This window comes from Cebus imitator, unplaced genomic scaffold (assembly GCF_001604975.1).
Source record: "Cebus imitator isolate Cc_AM_T3 unplaced genomic scaffold, Cebus_imitator-1.0 Scaffold228, whole genome shotgun sequence".
NCBI lineage: Eukaryota > Metazoa > Chordata > Mammalia > Primates > Cebidae > Cebus > Cebus imitator.
Window position 1 is genome coordinate 1,090,635 of NW_016107543.1, and position 27,711 is coordinate 1,118,345.

Consider the following 27,711-nt stretch of genomic DNA (forward strand, 5'->3'; position numbering starts at 1 on the left):
CTAAAAATATAAAAATTAGCCAGGTGTGGTGGCATGTGCCCGTAGTCCCAGCTACTCAGGAGGCCGAGGCAGGAGAATTGCTTGAACTTGGAAGGCAGAGGTTGCAGTGAGCAGAGATTGGCCACTGCACTCCAGCCTGTGGGACAGAGTGAGACTCTGTCTCAGAAAAGTCCAAAATCAACAAAAATTAACCTATGGGATAAAAGGCCAGGAAAGTGAGGGAGTTCATGAATGGGAAGAAGACATGTTTCAATCAAAAGTTCAAAAATCAGGCGAGGCGCAGTGGCTCACACCTGTAATCCCAGCACTTTGGGAGGCCAAAGCAGGTAGATCACTTGAGTTCAGGAGTTTAAGACCAGCCTGGGCAACATGGTAAAACCTCATCTCTACTAAAAATACAAAAATTAGTTGGGCAGAGGGGCACACACCTGTTAATCCCAGCTACTTGGGAGGCTGAGGCAAGAGAATCGCTTAAACCTGGGAGATAATGGTTGCAGTGAGCCAAGATTGCACCATTGCACTCCAGCCTGGGTGACAGAGCAAGACTCTGTTCCCCCCACCAAAAAAACAAAATACAAAAAACAAAGACAAATAAGAAGGTTCAAAAAAGAGAAAGATGCCACTAATATCTCCCCTTAAGTTGGAATCCAAGGTATAGCTTCCTAATTGTGGCCATTCACACCACATAGTAATTCAAAGCAGGATGTCTATGCAGTTTCAGAAACCATCAAAGAACAATTTGTTCTCAAACAAGAAAAGCACAATAAAAATATACAAAAGTAATGCTACTAAGTCAAAAGACTAAAAATAGCAACTATAGGCCAGGCACACTGGCTCACACCTCTAATCCCAGCACTTTGGGAGGTCAAGGCAGGCGGATCACCTGATGTCAGGGGTTCAAGATCAGCCTGGCCCACAAGGTGAAACCCTGTCTCTGCTAGAAATACAAAAATCAGCTGGGCATGGTGGTGTGCAACTTCCAGCTACTTGGGAGGCTGATGTGGGAGGATCACTTAAACCCAGGAGGCAGAGGTTGCAAGGAGCTGAGACTGCGCCATTGCACTCCAGCCTGGGTGACAGAGTAAGACTCCATCTCAAAAAAACAAAACAAAAAACAAACCAAACAAACAAAACCTGAGAGATGAAAATTTAAGGGAACACCCAGTGCATTCATTTCAATCCAAGCACATCTATACTTGGCTTTTGAAACTGCTATACTGAGAATTATACACATCCCTAAAAACAATTACATTCCTGTGTACAAAGAAATGTTGCAGTGCTCAGTTACCAGCATTGCTTCCTCAGAGTAATAGCAGCTCTTTGGTAATACTCCCAAACACCAGATCAAAAAACACTCTGATGCATAAAGTCAGGAGAACCAAAGCAACCAGGACACAGTTCTTACAAAAGAACTCGTATATTTACTCATTAGACCTCTATCTTTATGAAGTTTTGTCACTTCAATTTCATCCTGAATCTTAATAATTGACGTTAATGATCTTAAAGGATCAGCAGAAGAGTTTCTTTCATGAATTGGGTCCTTCATTCAGATCTGAATAAGTCATATCCAACCTCCTTAGCATTTTAAAAACATATACCCTGTGAACTCACAAAAGTATCCTAGATATTAGAACAGATACACAAGTGGCCTAAAGCTAGCACATCTTTGCTCCCAACCTTGTTTCACAAAAGCTTTGATAGAGCACCTCTCTTCTGTGAGTTTGGACAATGGAGCACTCAGGAAGTCAGAGCAGCATGTGGCTCGCTCCTGAGCAAGACGCATCTGAGATGTTAAGACCCAGTTCTCTTTCACAAACAAGTCAGAGCCTAGGAGATCTTATAGATCCAGATTAGCTGTTCCTGAGTCATCCACAACAGCACATCAAATAGTTGATGAGTTGCCAAGTTCCTTCCATGGAAACTGTTCCACAGCAAACAGTTTACTCTTAGTAAGGTTTCACAGTTTACCTACCTAGATTTGGAAGGTAACTCACCTGTTTAGTTAGTGTCTGTGTGAGGATTGGAACCAGATACTGCAGTGCTCCCTTGGCATAAAACTTGCTGGTGTGCTCAGGGGGCCGTCCTTGTTCTGCTGCCTGAGGAGAAGCAAAGCAAATTCTAGACAAAAGCAAACAAGCTGCGTATACTAAAGGCATACAATGAGAGCTGAGTGGGGATCTTTTAACAGAAACATACAGGGACAAATGGTAACATACAGTGTGATCTCGGAAGGTGTTCTTTTTTTGGTCTACTTCAATGAGAATCTTTTAGGCCATATATTATAGGTCCAAGGCAACATTAAGCATAATTTTTTTTCATAAGTTCAATCCATATTAACAATCTGATAGATCTAAGTGTTCCTTGGATCAACAGATGGACCCAGTTTGCGCAAGAATGCCAAAAATAAAAGCTTTTATTTTTTGTTCTGAAATAAAAGTGTGTAAAGACAAAGTTGGAAACAAAACTTGAATTCAAAGATTCCAATTACAGAACTCCTCCTTCTCCCCCGTATCATCTGACTCCTTCACCAGAGTTAGTAAACTACCAATTACACATCCCAGGCTTGCATTAGGACTTCCAAAAGGAAATAATTCAGCATCAGGTATCACCTTGGTAAACTGTGACGGCCTGCTGCCCCCTTGTGTTCACAGCACTAATACCACCGTTTACCATCAAGCATGCATGACGGCTTGGCAAAAATGAGCTCATTCCCTCATTACTGATTTGCCTCCTTCATGAAGGGCTCTGCCTAGCAGAAAAATCAAAATCTCTGCCAATGGAGATACCCTCTAAGCCCAGACAGAATAAAGTTCTCCTAGAAGGGAAATACCATCCACAAATGCAAAGTCTAGTCAGAATAATAGCTCCTGCTCACCTCTGAAGCCTCAATGGCCAAATCCATTTCCTCATCACAGACATTGGACCAGAATTCTATCCCTTGTAGGGCCACTTCATCAATGTCACTTTTCATTGCTTCAATTGTGATCTAAAAAAACCAAAAAACACCCCAGGCCCCAAATAAGTACTGATTCAAGTGAGCCCCTGCTCCAAACCCGGCTTTAACCATAGACACACAAATTATTTAAGAAAATTAACTTATAAAAAGCAAGCTATGCTTGGAAAAAAGGGTAGAAAAGTTAAGATCTTTCTTTTTTATTGGAGATGGGGTCTCACTCTGTCACCCAGGCTGGAGTACAGTAGCACAATCTCAGCTCACTGCAACCTCCACCTCTCAGGCTCAAGCAAACCTCCCACCTCAGTCTCCTTAGTAGGTGGGACCACAGGTGCATGCCACCTTACCCAGGTTATTTTCGTATTTTTTGTAGAGACGAGGTTTCACCATGTTGCCCAGGCTGGTCTTGAACTCCTGGACTCAAGCAATCCCAAAGTGCTGGGATTACAGGCGTAAACCACCACACCCAGCCTGAGATTTTCAAAATGCAAGTCTTTTTTTTTTTTTTTGGGATGAAATCTTGCTCTGTGGCCCAGGTTGGAGTGCAGTGGCGCAATCTTGGCTCCCTGCAACTTCTACCTCCCAGGTTCAAGCAATTCTCCAGCCTCAGCCTCCTGAGTAGCTGGGATTACAAGTGTGTGTTACCACGCTCGGCTCATTTTTGTATTTTCAGTAGAGACAGGGTTTCACCATGTTGGCTATGCTGGTCTTGAACTCCTGACCTCAGGTGATCCGCCCACCTCAGCCTCCCAAAATGCTAGGATTACAGGTGTGAGACACCGCACCCGGCCTCAAAATGCAGGACTTTTACGCACACAAAGCTAGCACCAGTTTTCCTGGCAGACCACTGATAAGTTTAAATCTAACAGTCTCAAGAAATTTCCTTGATTCTATAATATTAAGAAAAATATTACAGAACTGGCAAAACAGCAACTAAGAATGATGGGCTCTATAATTAGCTACAAGCTCAAATTACAGAGAGAAATACTTACTGCAAAAAGAGCAGGACCCATATACGTCTCCATGTATTGATAATATAAGGACATTATCTTCACCAGATTCTGTAAAGCAGCCACTCGTACCTTTTATGAAGATCAGATCAGATAGTTTACTAAGATAACAATGAAATCTTACAAAGGTAGATTCACTCAAATGGGCAAATAATCCTAAGGATTAATTGAGGTAAATATGGGATATGTTATCATTTCCCTAAAGCTCACTCTCTCCCTTCAATTCTCTCATTATCTGTTCCTATTTTCCCATTTCTTTTCTCTGTTTTTATTTATTTATTATTTATTTATTTTTTGAGAGTCTCGCTCTGTCACTCAGGCTGGAATGCAGTGGCGTGATCTTGGCTCCCTGCAATCTCCGCTTCCCAGGTTCAAGCGATTCTCCTGCCTCAGCCTCCTGAGTAGCTGGGATTACAGGCGCGTGCCACCACTCCTGGCTAATTTTTGTATTTTTAGTAGAGATGCAGTTTCACCATGTAGCCCAGGTTCATCTCAAACTCCTGAGCTCAGTAAATCCACCTGCCTCAGCCTTCTAAAAAGTGCTAGGATTGTAGGCATGAGCCACCGTGCCTGGCCATTTTTCTCTTTTTTGAGACACTTTTCTTGCTCTGTTGCCCAGGTGCGAGTGTAGTGGCCACAATCACAGCTCACCGCTGCCTCAACTGCCAGGCTCAAACAATCCCCCAACTACAGGTGTGCCCCATCATACACAGCTAATTTTTGTGAACACGAGTTTTGTCATGTTGCCCAGGCTGGTCTCTAACTCCTGGGCTCAAGTGATCCTCTGACCTCGGTATCCCAAAGTGCTGGGATTACTGGTGTGAGCTACCACACTCAGTTTTCTTTTTTTGAGATGGAATCTCGCTGTCGCCCAGGCTGGAGTACAGTGATGTGATCTTGGCTCACTGCAATCTCCGCCTCCCGGGTTCAAGCAATTCTCCTGCATCAGCCTCCCGAGTAGCTGGGATTCCAGGCATATGCCTGTAAAGTGTTGGGATTATAGGCCTAAGCTGCACCTAGCCTCAGTCCTTTTTTTTTTTTTCTTTTTTTTTGTATTAAAGGTGCACATGGAACTCATGGCAGGGCTAAATTCACTAATACTATTCAGACTGAAGATGTTACTTCTACTTTCTTGAAGGGCCATGTTTCAGTTATAACAATAGCAAAGTTAATGGCTACAGTGGAACACAATCACTTGAATAACCTATGGCAATTAAGTAGTGAAACCGATCAAAAACCTATGTATATTTTTAGTAGAGACGGCTTGAATAACCTATGGCAATAAAGTAGCTAAGCTGATCAAAAGCCTTTTCTCCTTTAACTGTTTATTTATGAAGATACAACTTTTCGTAGAGATGGTATCACTATGTCGCCCAGGCTGGTCTCCAACTCCTGACCTCAGTGATCCTTCCGCTTGGCCTCCCAAATTGCTGGTATTATATAGTGTAAGCCACCACACCTGGCCCCTTAAACCTTTTTTTAAGAGGATGGCAACTCCATTACAATTCTTCCCTCTTCTCCAATGTTTTTATTAATATTATTTGCAGTGGCATGATCTCAGCTCACTGCAACTTTCGCCTTCTGGGTTCAAGTGCTTCTTGTGTCTTGGCCTCCCCAGTAGCTGGGACTACAGGCATGTGCCACCACACCTGACTAATTTTTGTATTTTAAGTAGAGACAGGGTTTCACCGTGTTGGTCAGACTGGTCTGAAACTCCTGACGTCAAGTAATCTGCCTGTCGCTGCCTCACAAAGTACTGGGATTACAGATGTGAGCCACCACGCCCAGATAGAATATTATTAATAACAATATCAATCAAACCTTATTGCTGAAGTCAACTGATTCCCAATATTTCAAACACATATTAGATTTGACACTTCCTAGGGAAGATGTGAGACATATTTTTCATATAACTTCACACTTACTCTCGTATCTGGACACTGTGTGGCTTCACAGACCACCTGCATAATAAAGTGCCTTTCAGACTGTATGAAGAATAAAAATAAAGAGAATTAGGAGAGCATAACCTGTACATAGGAAGATTTCCAGACTCTTTCTACAAGGAAAACCTCTCGCTCCCTCAGGGCCCCACACAGTTCTGCTTGGTACAGTCAAGTCACTCTCTTTTGAGATGGTATAGCACTATAAAGGCCAGAAAGAGTTTACCCTCAGTGTCTGCTATATGACCTGCCCTCCAATAAGGTCCCTAATCTTTTAATCTCCAAAATAACCTTCACTAACAAAGACTTCAGGAAGGAAACAGGAAAATCTAGGTCACAAGGTTTAAACAAAAATGGTTGGCTAAAAGATAAAAATCTACATGTATGAAAATCAATTTCCCTATAGTTAAAATATAAGATAATTCAAAACATCTGATTTCAAAGACCAAATTTGTTTTCTGAGAGGTAGCAAATTCACATCAAATGTGGTGAGAAAAGAAAAGGGGGGACAGAATAATGACATTTATGTGCTGCCCTCCTAAGTCCTCCAAAATCTTTAAGGAAAAATCCAGTTTTCTAATCAATTAGAATTGCCATTTCCTCTGGGGTTTGAGACCTTTCCGAAGTCAAGAAATGGTAAAAAGTCAGCTAAAGTGTCAACAAACATATATACAGAAATACTTTCAGACCATGAACCCCACAATATTACTTGTAGGTATTTATCCAAAAGGACAGAGAGCAGAGTCTCAAAGATACACATGCATACCCATGTTCATACCAGCATTACCCACAATAGCCAAAAAGTGGAAGCAAGCCAAATGTCCATGGACAGATGACTAAACAAAATGTGGCATATACATACAATGGAATATTATTCACCCTTAAAAAGCGAATTTTGACAAATGGTACCCCATAGCTGAACCTTGAGCGCATCATACTAAGTAAAACAAACCAGTCCCAAAAAGACAAACACTATATGATTCCATTTACATAAGGTATTTCATTATAGTAGTAAAATACATAGAAACTGAAAGTAAAATGATGGTTACCAGTGACTGAGAAAGGGGAAAATGAGTTGTTGTTGTTCAGTATATACAGTTTCAGTTTTGCAAGATGAAAAAGTTCTGTAGATTGTTTCTACAGCAATGTGAATCTACTTAACTGTACATTTAAAAATGATTAAGACGGTAAATTTTATGTTATGCATTGCATTTTCAGCCAAAACGTTTATAAATATCTCTTTATATATTTTATTTTTTTGAGACAGTCTTGCTCTGTTGCCCAGGCTGGAGTACAGCGGTATAATCTTGCAGCCTTGAACTCTGGGCTCAAGAGATCCCCACCTCAGCTTCCCAAATAGCTGGGATTACAGGCATGTGCCAGGGCACCTGCCTATATGTTACTGTAATTATTTCCTTTTTCTTTTCTTTTTTTTTTTTTCCATTATAAGCCCTGTAAACAAAGAGCTCACAAAACAGGTTAAAAAACTCAGTTGTTCCTCTCCACAGAAATCTTTATTTTTTAAGAGACAGGGTCTTATTACATTGCCCAGGCTAGTCTCAAACTCCTAGTTTCAAGTGGCCCTCTTGCCTTGGTGGCCCAATGTGTTGGGATTATGGATGTGAGCCCTGGCACTCAGCCTCCACAAAATCTTTAATAAAAGGCAGAAAATTCATGCAATTTTAAAATAAAACAAAGTATATAGGATATACCATAATTTGTTTGCTTCTTTTTTTTTAAGAGATGGTATCTGACTTTGTTGTCCAGGCTGGCCTGAACAACTGGCCTCAAGCAATCCTCCTGCCTCAGCCTCTGAAGTAACTAGGACTACAAATATGAACCACCACACCCTATAATTAAAAAAAAACCAACAACATTCCACACTTTGGACTGCAAAAGGAAAAACCTAAGCTAAGAAATACTTTATTTACAAAACCATGATGAGAAATGGCAAACACTCCATGGCCATATCTCACACAACACAAACTTGACTAAGCTGTAAACAAAATACTTTTAAGTAAGGGGGTACTTTCGAAATCATAAACTTAAGAAAACAAAAAACTTTCATTTAACTCTTTCATTCTTTACTATCTGAATCTATACCTCTTTGTCAAAAAAAACTTACCTCTTTATCAAAGTTTGCTTTGGTGAACTCCAATGAGTTCAGGAGTGCATTAGTAGCAGCTAGCTTCACATTATTACTAGGCTCTTCTTTCCTCATCCCCTGGATTATGGCAGTCAAAATCTCATTGGATTTATCTTGTAGCTGCTCTGGGTCCTGTAACAAGCAGAGAAGTACAATGAATATACAGTTGGCCCCTGCAGCCATAGGTTCTACATTTGTGGACTCAAGCAACTATGGATTGAAAATATTCAGAGGAAAAAAAAAATGGGCAGTTACATTTGTACTGCATCAAAAGGTGCACATTCACCTTCATTTTCTTGTCATCATTCCCTTAATACAGTATACCAACTATTAATATAGCATTTACATTAAATTAGGTATTGTAAATATTCTAGAGCTGATTTAAAGTATATGGGAGGATGGGCATAGGTTATATGCAAATATTACACCATTTTATGTAACAGATTTGAACATCTGAGGATTTTGGTACCCGAGGAGGGTCTTGGAATCAATCCCGTCCAGAAGACTGCCATAAGAAGCTCAAGCAGTCTTTTTCTGTTCTTAAAAGACAGTGTCTCATTATGTTGCCCAGTCTGGAGTGCAGTGGCTATTCACAGGCACTATCACAGTGCACTGTGCCCTCAAATTCCTGGATTCAAGCAATCCTCCCACCTCAGCTTCCCAAGTAGCTGGGACTACAGGTATATGCTACTGTGCCTGGCTTAATCGGCAGCTTTTAACTGTAAAATTCACTCAAGAAAGTATCATGACTTGGTGCTCTTTCCCCATCCATTTCCATTTGGGAATAGCACTGCAAGCCACCTGCGTATCCCATGGTATTGGCAGTTCAAAACTGAACAAAAACAAGTCAAACTCATCATCTTTGACTTCTTAGCATAATGACTGTGGGTATGAGGCAATACTAGCTTTTCCCCATGTGCAAATGAAGATGGCAGCCTAGTGGCTGCCAGGCCATCTGTACGCTCAAGTAAAGCTTCAGGACATTTAAGGACCAAGGATCAACACCTGGGCACATCTAGGGAGTCTAAGTCCAGGTCAAATGCTGTGTGCTCCTTTGCTTCATAAAGTCTATCTATCTATCTATATATATAAATAGACACCACAGGTGGTGGTGCTCCTCATCAGGAACAACAGTGCTAGGAGGGCTGCGTCTCTGTCTCCAGTGGCTAAACCAACTACATCAAGAGTTGGCAAAACTTTCTGTAAAGTAGTAAATGAAAATGTACCACAATATTCATGGTACATGCAGAATCTTAAGAAAAAGGATTGGGTTAGGGATGTTCCAAATGAGAATCTCCTCATTTTGTATGTCTAGAATCTAAGCTTCTTCAAACATGGACTTCCATTTTGAGTTTGTAGTTCTCAGGTTTCTTTACTTTAGGGCATGATTAGCAATGTGAAGACAGAGGCCTAAGGGAAATAAATCAGTCTTACTTTCAAAACATTGTGCAATTTAAATTGGTTTTCTTCGTTGTTCAATAAGGTAGTACTAATACCATTCACGTCACAGCTAGAGGCAATCAGAGATATATAAACCAGGTAAATTAGGCAGGCACTTACTATATCTTGGCAAATATAACCGATAGCTTCCAATGTCGACTCCTTCATGTGCTCTGTGCTGTTGGGGTTTGTGACATTGGCCACCAGCTGAGGAATGAGTTCTGGCCACTGGTTTACTGGGATCTCTGCACAAGCAATACCAGCCACACACTGTGAGGCAGAACTAGGCCGGTAAGTTTCTGTGCCCAATGTCTGCAAAACCTGCACCAAAAGAAGACAAAAGATACATATTTCTAACGCTATTTGACCACATTTTAGTGTCTCTGATTTTTTTTTTTTTTCTTAAGACAGGGTCTCACTCTGCTGCCCAGACTGGAGAGCAGTGGCATGACCATAGCTCACTGCAGCCTCAACCTCTATTGCACAATCTACCCTCCCTCTTTAGCCTCCTGAGTAGCTGGGACTACAGTGGTGGGCATGCCGACACACCCAGTTATTTTTTGTAGAGACAGGGCATCACCATATTGCCCAGGCTCTTTAGAAAAAAAAAAGGAAAGGAAAAAACAAGGTCTCACTGTGTTGTCCAGGGTGGAGTGTAGTGTCACAATGATACTGCAGCTTCGCCCTCCCAGGCCTTCCAAGAGTAGCTTAGACTACAGGCACACACCACCGTACCCAGCCAACTTTTTTGATCTTCAGTAGAGATGGGGGTCTCCCTATGTTGCCCAGGCTGGTCTCAAATCCCTGGCCTCCCAAAGTGCTAGAATTACAGGTGTGAGCCACTGCACACGGGCAGTGTCTTAGAATTCTTCTCTATGATATCAAGAAGTAGAAAAGGCTGTCAGAAAAAAATCAGCCTCAGTAGCAACATTAGCACAATCAACACTGCCCTAGAATCTAGAAACAAAACGAATCATCCCCGGCTTCCAAAAGGAATTCTCCAAAACGACACACCTCACACTTCAGCTTTCAACACGAGGTAGGAAACCAGCAGTTATAAGGGGAGATAGCAGTAAATGGCAAAGGAGAGAGATGGGCACACAAAACTCATCTTCCAGGCTCATCGTTGGTGGTATAAGGAAAGGATGTTCACAACCTTGTTTTGTGGCCAGACATGGACACTTAGAATGAAGCTAGTTATGGGGTATTCGGGTGGGTCTCATTTACAGATCACTCTCTAACCTGATCCAAGGAGGAGATCTCACTCATGAGACATGAGTTGAAACAAAACTTTTTCCTTTTAATCACTGACAACGCAGCAACTCTGGGTGACTTACATAGAAAGGCCTTGGTCAAGTAACAGCATCACAAAAACAAGGGTGCTGATGATAACAACACCTATGAACTAATCTTTATGTAACTTCCAATCTGAAAGGATTTGTTCTGTTTGCCCAAGAATCAAAGAACTATTCTGTACCACTGACAGATACCAAAAACTAGCCAGATGTCAAAAGAAGATCCACTTGTCATTAAACATGTCACTTGACACAGTACCACACCAGCATTTACGTAAAGGGTAAAGGCACAGGCATGATAAAAGATGAAGCCACAATTTACGTAGAGTTAATCGTTACAACACTCAGCTAATTCAGTCAATGAACTCACTAAGAATCACCAGTCCACTCAAAGGCAAACAGTTAACTGTTCCTGGCATGAACACAGGACAAAGAATAGCTGCCAGACATTCAGGCCAGCTCTGCTGACTGGGTCGGGTCACTTAGTATCTTGCTTTGCAGCTAGTACTAATAATGAACCCCCCCTTTTTCCTTCTTATATGGTATATATCATCATACCTGGCCCCCACTCCCCTTAGCTCTACCAACAACAAACAGTGCTGATTGATTCTAAATGAAATCAGAAATCTCAAGGACTAGCAGAGCTAGAACGGACAAAAACTATATGTCAAAGACATGAAGGAATGAGGGGAAAAAGCAAGGTTAATTGTCCAAAATGTCAGGGGCCGAATGGTATTATTAACCCAAGTCCAAGGTACCTTCACACCACACTTCACCATCTTCTAGTACATATGTGGGGCGTACTGAATGCCATTCTACCTTTACCTTTCTTCTTTTGATTGCTTTCTGAAGACTCCATAATACTTGAGGTAATTTAGAAGCTACAGATTTCCAACTCCAGAGTACTAAAAGTTTTCCGTTTAAACTAGAGGTAACCTTAATAGTAATATTCAATTATCAGAATAAAATAAGAAACTAGCTCTCAATTGTGTCCCAATATCCAGATTTCAAAAAAGATCACTGACTGTGAAGCTTGGTATTATCAGTTGTGCTATGAAAGGGAAAAAGGCCAAGGTAATTTATTTTTTTCATGTCCAAGGGCTTAACCATGCCTATAAAAATTACTATATAATTATTATTACTTTTCTCTTAAGAGACGGAGTCTCACTTTATCACCCAGGCTGGAGTGCAATGGTGTAATCTTGGCTCACCACAACCTCTGCCTCCCAGGTTCAAGTGATACTCCTGCCTCGGCCTCCCGAGTAGCTGGGATTACAAGCGCCCATCACCACACCCAGGTAATTTTTGTTATTTTTAGTAGAGACAGGGTTTGGCCATGTTGGCCAGGCTGGTCTCAAACTCCTGACCTCGGGTGATCAGCCTGCCTCTGCCTCCCAAAGTGCTGGGATTATAGGCATGAGCCGCTGCGCCCGGCCATTATTATCTAATTATTTTTAAGGTTGGTGTTAAGAGTGATGTGCCAAAAAATAAGCCAATTCCAATTCCATCCCATCCCATTTACTAGTGTATAATTTGAAAAAGATGGGCACTATCAGTATCGAGATTTCCAGTGATAACTTCCATTTATGTCACTTAGCTGAGGGAGAAGGAATCAAAACGTTAAAATATTATTACACAAGCAGACCCAACATGAATAAAAACAGCTTTACATATTCCAAAGAAGATTTGAAACCAAGTTGGATTTAATAACCCGGTTCCCTATCATGAGTATGCAAACACAACCAGATAGAGAAGTTGTTGCCTTAAAGGGCACTTATTTACCTAATGCTGACATCTAGAACCAGGAAATGGCAAGTATGATGTGCATAACCGTGACCTGCACAAGTACATATGTAGTAATTCCCCACTGGTTTCCACTCAGATACCAAGGACAAAATGATAATTGTACAGATAGTTATCTCACTCCTCTTTGTGCCTTACAGACCATTAAAGAACTTAATTAAAAAAACAACAAATTAAAAAACAACAAGGCCGGGCATGGTGGCTCATGCCTGTGATACCAGCACTTTGGGAAGCCAAGGCACGCGGATCACGAGGTCAGGAGTTTGAGACCAGCCTGGCCAATATCGTGAAACCTTGTCTTTACTAAAAAAAATACAAAAATTAGCTGGGCATGCTGGCAGGCACCTGTAGTCCTGGCTAGTCAGGAGGCTGAGGCAGGAGAATCGCTTGAACCTGGGAGGCAGAGGTTGCAGTGAACCAAGACCACCCCACTGCATTCCAGCCTGGACAACAGAGCGAGACTCCGTCTCAAAAACAAAACAAAACACAAAACCAAAAAAAACACACCAGTCCATATATTCTGAATCCTTTGCTTCATCTGGAACTATGAATTTCTAATTCTACAAGACAGTAACAAGAATGTAATGATTCAAAATTCATCACCTTTCCCCCCAAATGCATCCCACTCTAAATGCCTTGGTAAAAAACTCAGGTGTTTTTGAAGAAAGTTTTTCATAACTTGCTAAGTAGATAAAACACCATTAATGTTGCACTCCTATTTCACAAACCCTTTGGGCTTGGAAGGCCCAAAAGATCATGACGTAATTCTCCTTCTGACTCTATACAGTACCATGTCTAAACCACCATCTACAGCAGAATGTCAACAAGAGCAGGTGCTGGCTGACTGCAGAATCACTTGGGAAGACAGTTCAAAAAACATCCCTGAACTGCACTCCACCAGTATCAAACCGGAATTTCTGGAGCGCTTGGAAATACGTATTAACAAATTCCCTAAGTGATGTAGACAGCACCAATTTGTGTACTACTCTAATTTGCCAAAGAGAATTTACAAATTATGGCACCTAATTAAAGTTTCCCAAACTGCTGCAGCCTACCTCAGTCATCTAAAAAAGAATTCGAATCCATCAACAGGAATGGACAAGCTGTATTGAGAAAGATTTAAAGCAAAGACAATTTTTATCTTTAGGTGAAGTTCAGGTCCCAGAAGCCTATCAGACTGTCAGCTCTATCCCATACAAACAGGAAAAGAACTGAGAAAGTGATTTCTTGTTCTCCAGGCAGTTTAAGCAAACAGATGAATGTTACTTACATAGTTCTTGACTTCTCGTCGAGCATTAGCATCAATAGCAAGCCACCTCTGCTGATACTGTGCCTTGATATCTGGATCTTTAGATGTCAAGGAGTTCTTGATTTGAAGACCAGCTGCAACTCTGGCAACCTGACTGTTTCCTGGATTTGCTAGCACTCTGGACAGTTCCACAAGGAAAGTGGGCTGTTAAGGGAAGATAGATTTGTAAATAATAAAAATAGCTTAGGAATTTCCACAACTGAGGATAACTTATGGAACACTAAAACACCAGAGGGGACTGGGGATGGGGGAAACTAATTTCTAATTTTTTTTTGATATATCATGAGCATCTCAGGAAACCACAAAATATTTACTTGAAGACTTCTATAAAAATGTTACTTAGTATAACAGGAAGTCTTCCACTTTTCTCATGGAGCCTAGCACTTAATGAAGAATTACAGATTTTCTTATCAAGATCAATCTTAGTGCCCAAATTGTCACGTCAGACCCACTGAATTGCAAGGTTTCACAGAATGGTGGTAGTCAGTGCATTCTTCTATGTATACTGAGGTGTCCCAAGAACATATAATAACGTCTGGTACTCAGTAAATATTTGTTGAAAGGCCGGGCATGGTGGCTCACACCTATAATCCCAGCACTTTGGGAGGCTGCAGGCAGGTGGATCACCAGATCAGGAGTTCAAGACCAGCCTGACCAACACAGTGAAACCCCGTCTCTACCAAAAATACAAAAATTAGCCGGGTGTGGTGGCAGGTGCCTGTAATCCCAGCTACTTGGAAGGCCGAGGCAGGAGAATTGCTTGAACCCAGGAGGCGGAGGTTGCAGTGAGGTGAGACCACACCACTGCACTCTAGCCTGGGCGACAGAGCTAGACTCTGCCTCAAAATAAATAAACAAATATTTGTTGAATGAATGACTGTTATGATGGGGGTAGAAAACAAAACTGTTTATCTAAATTTCAAAAACCTTGGTCCAAAAAGAATGATCCAACTTTCCATCCCATGGAAGCAGGGTAGCTTTTTATCCCATGGAAGGATGTAATCTTTTATGAGAGGAAAATATAGATAAATCTAAAACAAACTTAGAATCCTCGTCCTGTTTTATTTGTGGGCACTCAGCAAAAAGAGAACAATGAAATAAGCGGATTTATGAGGGAAAGTGATAATAAGATATGTAAAAACAGGGAAAAATTGAAAGAAAAAATGTTCAGGTAAGTTGTTCAATAAAAATAACTTTGTATCTAATAATCAACAATTACTTGCTCCTGTACATTTGGACTTTAGTTGAGGAATACAGTGGATCCCTGAAAAGCATTCTCTTTTGTAACCTTTTGTAATCCACTGGCCTCAAAAACTACTCCCTTTCGTTTAAAAATTTAACACACACACCCTTCTCTCTCCATAAGAAACACTGTGCCCAAATAGCAAAATTAGCAGGAAAAGCCAAAAGCAGATACATTCTTACTGCTAACAAGTTCTGCAATCGCAGAAGATAATTCTTAAAAGTTTTATTTATGTACCACTAAAGAATGTTAAGAATGTTAGGAATAAGATAAAAAGCTTCTTGCAAAATTGGCAAAAGCAGAAACAGGAATAATATCCTAAATGGAATTAACCAGCCTATACTAGTGAAAAAATCACTTTCTAGGAAAGGATAAACAGGTTACTTGTAAAAACTGGCGCATGAGGAAGAAAAAAAATAAATCTTTCAAAGGCAGTCTGTATAAAATAAGCCTTGTCACTTTGTTGTTTACATTTTGCCTATATAACACAAAGAAACACATATGGTTACAGTGTTATTCAGACTTATTTCCTATTACCTTTCTCAAAGACGTCAAGCATCATCCAACCCTTCCCTCTGTCCCCATCTCCATCCCCAAACAGGAGATGGACAGCAAACTTAACGGGCACCCAGGCTACTTCAACCAATTCATTCCACATTTTTATGCAGAGGTCCAGTCTCTAGCGCACTTAGCTTCATTTTCTCTGTACTCCTTAAATTTTAAAATATGAAAAACGAGGAACTTTCCTCTTTGATTACATCAGGAAATAGGCCCGATCTCAAAGATAAGCCTCAGTCTGTTGTCTGGGTGCAGATCCCTAGTGATTAGGTCTCTGCTCATCCAGGTCAGAAAGAATGGGAAAAAAAAGAGAGAAAAAAAAATACCCAAGAGGAATAACCGGGCAGAAGAGGGAAAAATATTAGTGGAAATGGGTTAAGAGGCAGTCGGGTGCCAGGCCTGGCCATGAGCACAAACCAACGGAGCTAAAAAAGGGCAGAGCTCTAGAAAATAGGTGGGGAGGGCCACAGGGGCCACGGGACAGGAAGGAGAAGCTGGCCGGGGTCAGACAGGGCGGGCGGCGGGGCCCGGAGCTTCCACATGGCCCCTAGGCCCGGCTCCCCAACCCCCACCCCTGCTGAACACGCAGCGCCGCGCAACCTAACTTCCCTTCCCTCCCTCTTTCTCCCTCGCGCTGCACCGCCGCCCTCAGGCCGCGCGGCGATTGGGCGGCAGGAAGCCCGGCGCGCCGCGCCATTGGCTAGCCGCGGGGCCCGGGGCGGGACACACCCACCGGCTTCCCGATGGCGGGGTTAGGTTGGACCGGGTGGGGGGAAGGGGGACGGGATGGGGCGGGGTGGGTTCCTGAGGCCTGGGCCTCTGGGAGGGCGGGAAGGCCCCGCACGCAGGGGATGGGGACGCGGCGGGATGGGCGAGGAGGGGCAGCACGCACCAGGTTCTCCACGGCCGCACGCTCCAGGAACTTCTGCGCCGCTTCCAGCTCCAGCCGATCTAGGGGGAGGAAAGTGGGAGACAGAGCGGGGTCAGAGGGGCCGGGCCTCCCCTCCCCCACCCCAATCACCTCAGCCCGACCCCCGGCTCCCGCGTCCTACCGGGAGACACGGTCTTCTCGAGGATGGTGATCAGCTCCATGGCGGAGGTGGCGGCGGCGGCGACTCTTCCTAAGACGACGGTCCGGCCTCTCGGGCGGCGGCTCGAACTGGGGATGGGGGTTGGGGGTCGGGTGGGAAGGGAGGGTGGGGTGGGGGGCGGGGGTCACCACAAGCCCATTCACCGGCTCTTTCTGGGTAGTCGCTCGAGCTTCTCTTCCTCTCCTCTTCCCTTCCTTCCTCCCTCCGAATGGGCTGCTGGCGGCGGGGGAGGGACCCCGGGGGCAGCTCACAGCGCGCTGGTGCACGGGAGGCGGAGGGAGAAAGAAGGAAGGGAGGCTGTGAGTGGAGGCGGTGCTCAGAAGGGAGCGAGGGAGGGAGGGAGGAAGGCGGAGGGATATTCGGGCCGGACCTCTCTGCGGCGGCGCCGCGCTCCACAGCGATTGGCCGCCGTCTTGGCCACGCGGAATCCCCAATTGGCCAGGTGCTCAGCGTTGAAGGGCCGCCTCGCGCCCATTCGCCTGCTGGTTTCAAGGCCCGGGTTGGCTGGGCGGGCAGCGGAATGGAGCGTACGGATAGGCCGAGGGGAGGGAGATTGAGGTGGGGCAGGAGAGAGCCGGCCGCTGATTGGGTGGGCCTGGTAAAGGCCTTGAGCTCAGACCGGCTGAGCGCTGGAAGGAGGGTGGACCGAAGGTACGACTCGGATCCCGCGCGATTGGCTGGGATACTAGGCGTTGATAGGATAGGGTGCCCGGGAGAACTAGGGAGAGGAGTTCGGGGTCGGGGCGCGGAAAGGCGGGAGGCGCCTGGCCGCCTTTGGAGCCTTGCGCGGGGCACGATGGGACGCCCCCGGGAAGAGGCGGAGCTGGGTTCGACCGCTGTGGCTGCGGTTGGGTAAGCGCCGTCGCTCCGAGGGGCGTGATGAGCGAGGCTTTCGCGGGCCTGAGCGGGGGAGGGGGACCGTTAAAGTCCTGCGGCCGCGCCCACAGGAAACTGCTTTAATGGCTACATCGGCTCGGTACCCGGCTCTGCTGGGACGGATCCTTAAGACCATGTGGCTCCACTTCCAATGTGTAGCTGTGGAAACTGAAGCCCAGAGAGGGTATGGAACTTGTCCAAGGTCACACACCCGGTTAGTGGCTTGGTAGGGAATGGGCTCAAGCTATCCTGACTGCCCTTGTCCCTAAAAAGAGCTTCCTCTCCGAAGAATCCCTAGGCGTGCTTATATAGGGCTTAAGACCTGGGCTGTGATAAGGTCTGACTTGTTTAGGGTGGGCTAATGGGTTCCTCCTTTCAGACCCCCATCCATAGCTACCAGATGCTTAACAGAATGGAAATGTTTCAACCTCCAAAAGTGTCCCTGTAAAGGCCCAATTTCGAACCAGAAAGAATGTGTGTACAGGTATAAAGGAGGGTGGTTCTTGACCTGTTTTAATTATGAGCCCTGGAAGAAAGTCTTTTTTTTTTTTTTTTTTAAGATAGAGTCCTGCTCTGTCGCCAGTCTGGAGTGCAATGGCGCAATTTCGGCTCACTGCAACCTCCGCCTCCTGGGTTCAAGCGATTCTTCCGCCTTAGCCTCTCGAGTAGCTGAAACCACAGGCGTGTGCCACCAGGCCCATCTAATTTTTGTATTTTTAGTAGAAACGGGGTTTCACCATGTTGGCCAGGATGGTCTTGAACTCTTGACATCGTGATCCGCGCGCCTCGACCTCCCAAAGTGCTGGGATTACAGGCGTGAGCCACCGCGCCCGGCCATGAATGCCTTTTTTAAGCAAAATGCATATTTTAAAAAATGTGGTCCAGGAGCGGTGCCAGCACTTTGGGAGGCCAAGGTGGTTGATCACGAGGTCAAGAGATAGAGACCATCATGGCCAACATGGTGAAACACTCTCTACTAAAATACAGAAAATTAGCTGGGCCTCGTGCACGCACCTGTAGTCCCAGCTTCTTGGGAGGCTAAGGCAGGAGATTCACTTGAACCTGGGAGGCAGAGGTTGCAGTGAGCCGAGATGGCACCACTGCACTCCAGCCTGGTGACAGAGCAAGACCCCGTTTCAAAAAACGAAAAAAAATGTATGCATACAGTGTCTTGACATTCTTTGACATTGGTAAGTGGGCTCCAGGTTAAGAATTTAAAATGATATAGGAAAAATGTAATAATAGGGCCAGGTGTGTTGGCTCATGTCTGTAATCCCAGCCCTTTGGAAAGCCGAGGCGGGCAGATCACTTAAAGTCGGGAGTTCGAGACTAGCCTGGCCTACGTGGTAAAACCTTGCTCTACTAAAAATTAAAAAAAAAATTAGCCGGGTGTGGTGGCATTCACCTCTATTCCCAGCTACTTGGGAAGGTGAGACAGGAGAATTGCCTGAACCTGGGAGGCAAAGGTTGTAGCGAGCCCAAGACTGTGCCACTGCATTCCAGTCTGGGCGACAGAGCAAGACTCTATCTCAAAAAAAGAAAAAATAAAAACAAAGAATTTCCTGAATTGTTTCATTTTCATACTACTGATATAGGGGTAATTGGGTGTCGCTGGTTCACAAAGCCCATTACCATATGGCTTGAGCTTGTCAGATAATTGCCTTGCACTAGTCACACTGGGAAAACCTAAGAGGAAGTCTGACTTTGCTGAAGGGTTTCACCAAGAATTAGGAAAGTTTGGCCAACTCTTCGATAAAAGAGGAAGAAGTGGTCTTTCTTTGCTAGAGATATATCTTTGCAAGTTGAATCTAGAAGTGTAGGGACACCATTTCTCACACAATACTGTGACTAGTGGATTTTCCATGGCTTAGCAGTTTCCTAACCCCAGTGTTTTACTTAATCTATTAACTGTGGAAGAATTGCCCTGTGTGTGTAACTGTTAGAAATCAATGAAGATTGGGCCAGGCATGCTGGCTCACTCCTGTAATCCCAGCACTTTGGGAGCTTGAGGCAGATGGATCACCTGAGGTCAGGAGTTGGAGACCAGCCTGGCCAACACGGTGAAACCCAGTCTCTACTAAAATACAAAATTAGCCGGGTGTGGTGGTGGGCATCTGTAATCCCAGCTGCTTGGGAGGCTGAGGCAGGAGAATAGCCTGAACCCGGGAGGTGGAGGTTGCAATGAGCCTAGATTGCGCCACTGCACTGAAGCCTGGATGTCCATCTTAAAAAAAAAAAAGAAAGCAGTGAAGACTGGCCGCTCATGGTGGCTCACGCCTATAATCCCAACACTTTGGGAGGCCAAGGCAAGTGGATCACTTGAGGCCAGGAGTTCAAGAACAACCTGGGCAACATGGTGAAACCCTGTCTCTACAAAAAATTCAAAAATTAGGCAGGTGTGGTGGTGTGTGCCTGTAACCCCAGCTACTCAGGAGTCTGAGGCATGAGAATCACTTGAACCCAGAAGGCAGAAGTTGCAGTGAGCCGAGATGATGCCGCTGCACTCTAGCCTGGGCGACAGTGAGACTGTACCCCCCACCCACCAAAAAAAAAAGTCAGTGGAGATTAAGTGAGATGACATCCGTGAAAATCTTGGTATTGTCTTTACGTGAATTACCCACACTACAAATTATACATAATTTGTTTCAACTTTCCCCTGCTCTCCAGCAGTTTGGTGGGCGACCTCTGTCTCAACATTAGTCATGATAATACCAGTAAGGGCAAATGGATTTTTAAAGCAACTGAAATAAGATCAAAAGCCTGTCTCCAATATTTTTATTTATTTATTTTTTTTTTTTGAGATGGAGTATCACTCTGTCACCTGGGCTGGAGTGCGGTGGCGCGATCTCAGCTCACTGCAACCTCCACCTCCCGGGTTCAAGCGGTTCTGCCTCAGCCTCCCAAGTAGCTAGGATTACAGTTGCTTACCACCACACCCAGCTAATTTATTTTTTTTGTATTTTGAGACAAGGTTTTACTATGTTGGCCAGGCTGGTTTCAAACTCCTGACCTCAAGTGATTTGCCTGCCTCGGCCTCTCAAAGTGCTAGGATTACAGTCATAAACCACCATGCCCAACCTATACAATTTTTAAAAATTAGCCAGGCATGGTGACATGTACTTCAGGAGGCTGAGGCAGAAGAATCGCTTGAACCTGGGAGGCGGAGGTTGCAGTGAGCCAAGATCGTGCCACTGCACTCCAGCCTGGGCGACAGAGCGACACTCCATCTCAAGAAAAAAATAAAAAAAACTATCTTGGGGAAAATATGTCAATATTTTAATGGTGGATATAATTTGAGGTTGCAGGTGGTTTCTGTTTAACTCCTTTTCAAAATTTCTGCAGTGAGGAACACATATCACTTTGATAATTTGAGAAAGAGGAAAGCGGCCGCGTACACAGTAGCTCATGCCTGTAATCTCAGCACTTTAGGAGGCTGAGTCAAGCGGATTGTTGATCTCAGGAGTTAAGTAGAGACAGCCTGGGCAAAGTGGTGAGACCGCAACTCTACAAAAAATACAAAAATTAGGTGGGTATGGTGGTGCGTGTTTGTAGTCCTAGCTTGCATTCAGGAGGTGGAGGCTGCAGTAAGCTGAGATTGCAACACTGCACTCCAGTGAGACTCTGTCTAAGAAACACCTGATGTAATCCCATGCATGGTTCAAGAAAATGCAACTTGAAGTCCCCTGTGTAATCCTCCCCATTCTGCTAAACCATGGGGCTGCCAACTCCTCCCACTTGGGAAACACTGCAAAGTGGCATCACTACCCATTCCACAGTGCAAGCCAGAAATCTAGTAGGCGCCAGTGGACGCTTCCCTCTTGTTTCAGTCACCAAGTTCTTCATGCCACTGCATTCCAGTCTGAGTGACAAAGCGAGATCCTGTCTCAAAGGAAAAAAAGGATTAGGTGTAGTGGCTCATGCCTGTAATCCCAGCACTGTGGGAGGCTGAGGTGGGTCGATCACGAGATCAGAAGAATGAGACCATCCTGGCCAACATGGTGAAACCCAATCACTACTAAAAAAAACATGTTAGTTGAGTGTGGTGGCGCGTGCCTGTAATCCCAGCTAGTAGCTAGTAGCTGGGATTACAGGTGCGTGTCACCATGCCCAGCTAATTTTTGTATTTTAAGTAGAGACAGGGTTTCACCATATTGGCCAGGCTGGTCTCAAACTCCTGACCTCATGATCTGCCTGCCTTGGCCTCCCAAGGTGCTGGGATTACAGGGATGAGCCACCGCACCTGGTGATAGTTCTATTTTAAATGGAAACCAAAGTATTTCCATGTATCATTTCTTGTTAACTGTAAAAACTGTACTCTTAATAATTTTATTTATTTATTGAGACAGGGTCTTGCTCTTTTGCCTATGCTGGAATAAAATGGCATGATCTTGGCTCACTGTAGCTTCAACCTCCTGGGCTCAAACAATCCTCCCGCCTTAGCCTCCCAAGAAGCTGGAACTAGTGAGCCATTGCGCCTGGCTAATTTTGTTTATTTTTTTGTAGAGACAGGGTCTCCCTATGTTGCCCAGACAGGCCTTGAACTCCTGGACTCAAGTGATCCTCCTGCCTCGGCTTCCCAGGGTTCTGGGATTATAGACATGAAAATCTTTTAAAACCTTTTTTATTTTTTTGCTCCACCTTTTTAAGACCTTTTTTTTTTTTTTTTTTTTTTTTTTTTTTTTTTTTTTTTTTTTTTTTTTTTTTTTTTTTTTTGAGACAGAGTTTTGCTCTTGTTGCCCAGGCTGTAGTGCTGTGGTGCGACCTCAGCTCACTGCAACCTCCGCATCCTGGGTTCAAGTGATTCTATTGCCTCAGCCTATCTAGTGGCTGGGATTATAGGCATGCACCACCACACCCAGCTAATTTTGTATTTTTGGTAGAGACAGGGTTTCTCCATATTGGTCAGGCTGGACTCAAACTCCTGACCTCAGGTGATCCACCCTCCGTGGCCTCTCAAGGTGCTGGGATTACATGCGTGAGCCACTGCGCCCGGCCAAGAATTTTAAATTGACTCAACTCTTTATCAAGTTGCATTGAAATGGTAATATGAATTAAATATATGTGAACTGGCCCCGTGTATTTTTTTTTTTTAATCATCCTCCCCCCCCCCCGCCCCAGCTAGTGCATTTTCACACTGGTAGTGTAATGCAGAAATGAAGCCTTTTAACTTTGACTTAACCTTTAAAAAAGGTACCTACTGATAGAATAAGCTAAAAATTGTAAATTGTTGAAGTGTGTCCATTGGGTCCCAAAACTGGAAGCTCACTGAGGCCTCTGTTTCTGGCCAGGTGTCACAGGGAATCCTGTACTCTGGGTCAGGGCTATTCGAATATTTTCTGTTTTTATTTTTTTATGTATATAATTGCATAATGCTCTGTTTTGATTATCTGCTTGTACAATTTGTATGTATACATGTATCTTTTGTCCTGAGTTATACTATGACTCAGGGTTTCTCAACCTTGATTATTTAGGACAACATAATTCTTTTTGGGGGGTGGGGACGGACTGCATCTCACTCTTGTTCAGACTGGAGTGCCATGGCATGATCTTGGCTACTGCAACCTCTTCCAGTAGCTAGATAACCTGAGTAGCTGGGATTACAGGCATGCACCACCACACCTGGCTAATTTTTGCATTTTTTGTAGAGACTGGGTTTTGCCATGTTGCCCAGGCTCGTCTCAAACTCCTGGCCTCAAGTGATCTATCTACCCGCCTCGGTCTTCCGAAGTGCTGGGATTACAGGTGTGAGCCACTGTGTCTGCCCTCACATAATTCTTTTGTGGGGAGGCTGCCCTGTGCATTTCAGAAGGTCTAGCAGCATTTCTGGCCCCCGTCCACTAAGTTCCACCAGGTCCCCTCCCACCAAATCATGGTGGGACAATAAAAAAATGTCTCCAGATGTTAAAAAATGTCTCCTAGGAAGGGGGTGAATTCCTTCCCAAACAATCCCCACAATTAAGAAACACATTTATAGCTCCTCGAGGTTAGAAGCCATGTCATATAAATTTCTGTGTTCCCTGCCTAGCACATGGTAAGCATTTTTATTGCACAAACAATATCATTGCTTCAGGAAAATAATAAGCTTTTTTTTTTTTTTTTTTGAGCTAGTGTCTTGCTCTGTCATCCAGGCTGGAGTGCAGTGACGTGATCACACTATAGCCTTGAACCTCCCGCTCAAGTGATCCTCCCACCACAGCCTCCTCAGTAGCTGGGACTACAGGTGTATGCCACCATACCTGGCTAATCTTTTTGTGGGGGCGTTGGTATTTTTTGTAGAGATGGGGTTTTGTCTTGCCCAGGCTGGTCTCAAACTCCCAGGCTTAACTGAACCTCCCAAAGTGCTCGTATTGTAGGCATGAGCCACTAAACCCAGCCTAATATCTTTAAAGCACTTATTCTTTGTATTGTTTAAGGCTCTTTACATATAGTAACTCACGTAATCCTCCCAGCAACCCTCCAAGATAGGCACTCCTATTGTGCCTGTTTTACAGTCAAGAAACTAAGGCTCAAGGAGTTTAGGTTACTTGCCTATGGTCACCCAGCTGGAAGAAGTGACACCTGGGATCTGAACAGTAACCCAGGTAGTCTGGCTACAGATTGTGGGCTCTCAGTCATTTTGCTGTGTACTGCTTCTAAATACAAAGAAAAGAATTAACTCATGACACTGCTTTCAGAAGGCCTGATGTTATCTATCTGCCCACAGAATTTGCATAGACAAACATATGGTAAAAATAAAATTTCCTGGCCAGGCGGAGTAGCTCACGCCTGTAATACCAGCGCTTTGGGAGGCTAAGGTGGGTAGATTACCTGAGGTCAGTAGTTGGAGACCAGCTGACCATCATGGAGAAACCCCATCTCTACTAAAAATACAAAATTAGCTGGGCATGGTGGCACATGTCTGTAATCCTAGCTACTCGAGAGGTTGAGGCAGGAGAATCGCTTGAACCCAGGAGATGGAGGTTGCCATGAGCCGAGATTGTGCCATTGCACTCCAGCCTGGGCAACAAAAGTGAAACTCCGTCTCAAAAAAATAAATAAATAAAAAATAAAAAACATAAAATTTCCCATTCTGCCACAAAAGATGATACGGTATAGCAAAACATGTTTCTGTGTTGCTGAAATCTAAGTTGTTTGAATGGCTGCATCCTAGTCTATCAAAAGGATAGACAGTAAACTAAGGTAACCAGACCCTTGTTATTGGGCGTATGGGTTGTTGCTGATATTTTATTTGAAACATAACTTTTTGAAATATTATTTACATGCGATAAAGTACATAATTTTAAGAGTACAGTTTGGTAAGTTTTGACAAATATATAAACCTGTGCTACCACTAACACATTCAAGATACTGACCATCTCATCACCTTTGTTCCTTTCTGTGGTAGATAATGTGCTGGAGCTGGCTAGTACCAGCTCGGGAGCCAAATATGTACATCTCTTCCCAAATCTACATTAGAAACATCATATTAGAAGCTCAAAGTTGGTCATGGTGGGAGTATTTACACCACAGAAAGCAGTAAGTACCACAAATCTGGGCTTCCTTCCTTCTTTTTCTTTCTTTTCTTTCTTCTTTTTTCCCTTCTTTTCTTTTGTGTTCTTTTCCTTCCTTCCTTCCCTCCCTTCCTCCCTCCTTCCTTCCTTTCATTCTTTCTTTGTTTCTCCTTTCCTTCTGTTTCCCTTTCCCTTTCCTTTCTTTGTTGAGAACCAATTTAGCAGCACCATGACTTACACTCCTTTGCAGTCAACCCCCTCCATCCTACAGTCACAGTCTACTTTTGGATATTATTTTGTATTCTCCAGAATATTATATAAGTAAAATCATACTGTATGTACTCTTTGGTGCTTCTTTTGCTCAGTTTATTTTTGCAATTCATCGCATTGTTGCACATATTAGTAGTTCATTCCTTTTCATCATTTTCCATTGCATGGGTGTACCGGACATTTCTTCATTCATCTGGTGATGGACATTTGGGTTATTTCCATTTGGGGACTATTAGAAATAAACTTGTCATGAACATTTATGTGCCAGTCATTGGATGGACAAGTTTGAATTATTCTTGGATAAATAGCTAGGAGTAGAGTTCCTGGGTCATATGTTAAGCTTATATTTTTATACAAGGAGCTGCTAACCTGTTTTCCAACGTGGTTTGAGACAGGGTTTTGTTGTGTTGCCCAGCCTGGACTGCAGTAGCCTGCAGCCTCAACCTCACCATGCAGTCTTCTCACCTCAGCACCGCAAGTAGCTGGGACCCCTAGTGCATGCTACCACACCTGGCTAATTTTATTTTTTGTAGAGACAGGGTCTCACTGTGTTGCTCAGGCTGGTCTCGAACTCCTGGGCTCAAGTGATCCTCTCATCTTGCCCTCCCACAGTGCTGGGAATACAGGTGTGAGCCAATGCACCCAGCCAGTCTTTTTAGCTTTAGACATTCTAGTGGGAGTATGTATAGTGTTATCTCATTGTATTTATTTTTAAATTGCCTTTATTTTGGTATAACTTATATTCCAAAAAATGTAGGTTTTAAGTTTATATGCTAATCTGATCACCCTCACAATTAAGACAGTGAACATTTCTATCACCCCCAAAAGTTACTGCGTTACTTCCAAACGATTCTCCTCCTCCACCTCCTTCTCCAGGAAACCACCTATCTGTCCTCTGTCGTTATAGATTGGATTTGTCTTTTGTCCTTTTTTTTCTTTTTTGAGGCAGGGTCTCGCTTTGTCACTCAGGCTGGAGTGCAGTGGTGCAATCTCGACTCACTGCAACCTCTACTTACTGGCTCAAACAATCCCCCCACCTCAGCCACCTGAGTAGCTGAAACTACAGGAATGTGCCACATTACTCGGCTCATTTTTTTTTTTTTATAGAGACAGGGTTTCATCATGCTGGATAGGATGGGCTCAATCTCCTGACCTCGTGATCCACCCACCTCGGCCTCTGTGCTCGACCTTTTTTTTCTTCCCCTGAGATGGAGCTTTGCTCTTGTTGCCCAGCCTGGAGTGCAATGGCTCGATCTCGGCTCACCACAACCTCTGCCTCCTGGATTCAAGTGATTCTCCTGTCTCAGCCTCCCAAGTAGCTGGGATTACAGGATTGCACCACCATGCCCGGCTAATTTTGTATTTTTAGTAGAGACAAGGTTTCTCTATGTTGGTCAGGCTGGTCTCAAACTCACGACCTCAGGTGATCTGCAGGCCTTAGCCTCCCAAAGTGCTGGGATTACAGGACTGAGCCAGCGCACCAGCCCATTTTTGTATTTTTTGTAGAGACAGGGTTTTGCTATATTGCCCAGGCTGGTGACTGAAGTGATCCTTCTGCCTCAGCCTTCCAAAAGTGCTGGAATTACAGGCATGAGCCACCACGCCTGGCCCGATTTGTCTCTTTTTTTTTTTGAGATGGAGTCTCGTACTGTCACCTGGGCTGGAATGTGCTGGGATTACAGGCATGAGCCACTGTGCCCAGCCCAGATTTTTCTTTTCTAGATTTTTGTATAAATAAAATCATAAAACATGTACTATTTTTATGTCTGTTGTCATTTGCTTAACTTGAGATTCATCCAATTATTCCATATGTCAACAGTTTGTTCCTTTTTCTTGCTGAGTAATACTCTGTTGTAGGAATATGCCAGAATTGGTTTAGTCATTCTGTTTATCGACATTTGGATTGTGTTTGGGGCTGCTATGAATTAATGCATTTTTGAATGTATTTGTGTCTTTGTCTAGACATGTTCTTGCTTTTTTTTTTTTTTTGAAACAAACTCTTACTCTGTCACCCAGGCTGGAGTGCAGTGGTGTGATCTCAGCTCACTGCAACCTCTGCCTTCCAGGTTCAAGCAATTCTTCTGCCTCAGCCTCCTGAGTAGCTGGGGTTACAGGCACATGCCACCATGCCCAACTAATTTTTTTTGTATTTTTGGGCGGGCGGATACTGGGACAGAGTCTTGCTCTGTCACCCAGGATGGAGTGCAGTGGCACTATCTCAGCTCACTACCACCTCCGCCTCCCAAGTTTAAGTGATTCTCCTGCCTCACCGTCCCAAGTAGCTGGG

At 44.0% G+C, this 27,711-nt stretch overlaps 2 protein-coding genes across 3 annotated transcripts in view; one reads left to right on the forward strand and one right to left on the reverse strand.

Annotated features, from left to right (window-relative positions):
- Nucleotides 1-17,123, reverse strand: part of KPNB1 (karyopherin subunit beta 1) — a 32,857-nt gene extending 15,734 nt beyond the window's left edge. Inside the window, exons 1-9 of the mRNA XM_037727336.1 lie at nucleotides 16,750-17,123; nucleotides 16,590-16,648; nucleotides 13,858-14,040; nucleotides 9,610-9,810; nucleotides 8,029-8,181; nucleotides 5,889-5,948; nucleotides 3,946-4,035; nucleotides 2,876-2,986; nucleotides 1,995-2,096 (exon numbers count right to left, since the gene is read on the reverse strand). Coding sequence (XP_037583264.1) covers nucleotides 1,995-2,096; nucleotides 2,876-2,986; nucleotides 3,946-4,035; nucleotides 5,889-5,948; nucleotides 8,029-8,181; nucleotides 9,610-9,810; nucleotides 13,858-14,040; nucleotides 16,590-16,648; nucleotides 16,750-16,789 — 999 coding nt within the window. The 5' untranslated portion in view covers nucleotides 16,790-17,123. The remainder of the gene's footprint in view (nucleotides 1-1,994; nucleotides 2,097-2,875; nucleotides 2,987-3,945; nucleotides 4,036-5,888; nucleotides 5,949-8,028; nucleotides 8,182-9,609; nucleotides 9,811-13,857; nucleotides 14,041-16,589; nucleotides 16,649-16,749) is intronic.
- LOC108281495 overlaps nucleotides 16,924-27,711 on the forward strand; it is a 15,310-nt gene continuing 4,522 nt past the window's right edge. The window contains exons 1-2 of one of the 2 annotated variants that reach the window (XM_037727347.1): nucleotides 16,924-17,439; nucleotides 25,049-25,179. In XM_037727347.1, the coding sequence (XP_037583275.1) occupies nucleotides 16,997-17,439; nucleotides 25,049-25,052 (447 nt within the window). In that variant the 5' untranslated portion in view covers nucleotides 16,924-16,996 and the 3' untranslated portion in view covers nucleotides 25,053-25,179. The other variant, XR_005195248.1, reaches the window with a different exon arrangement.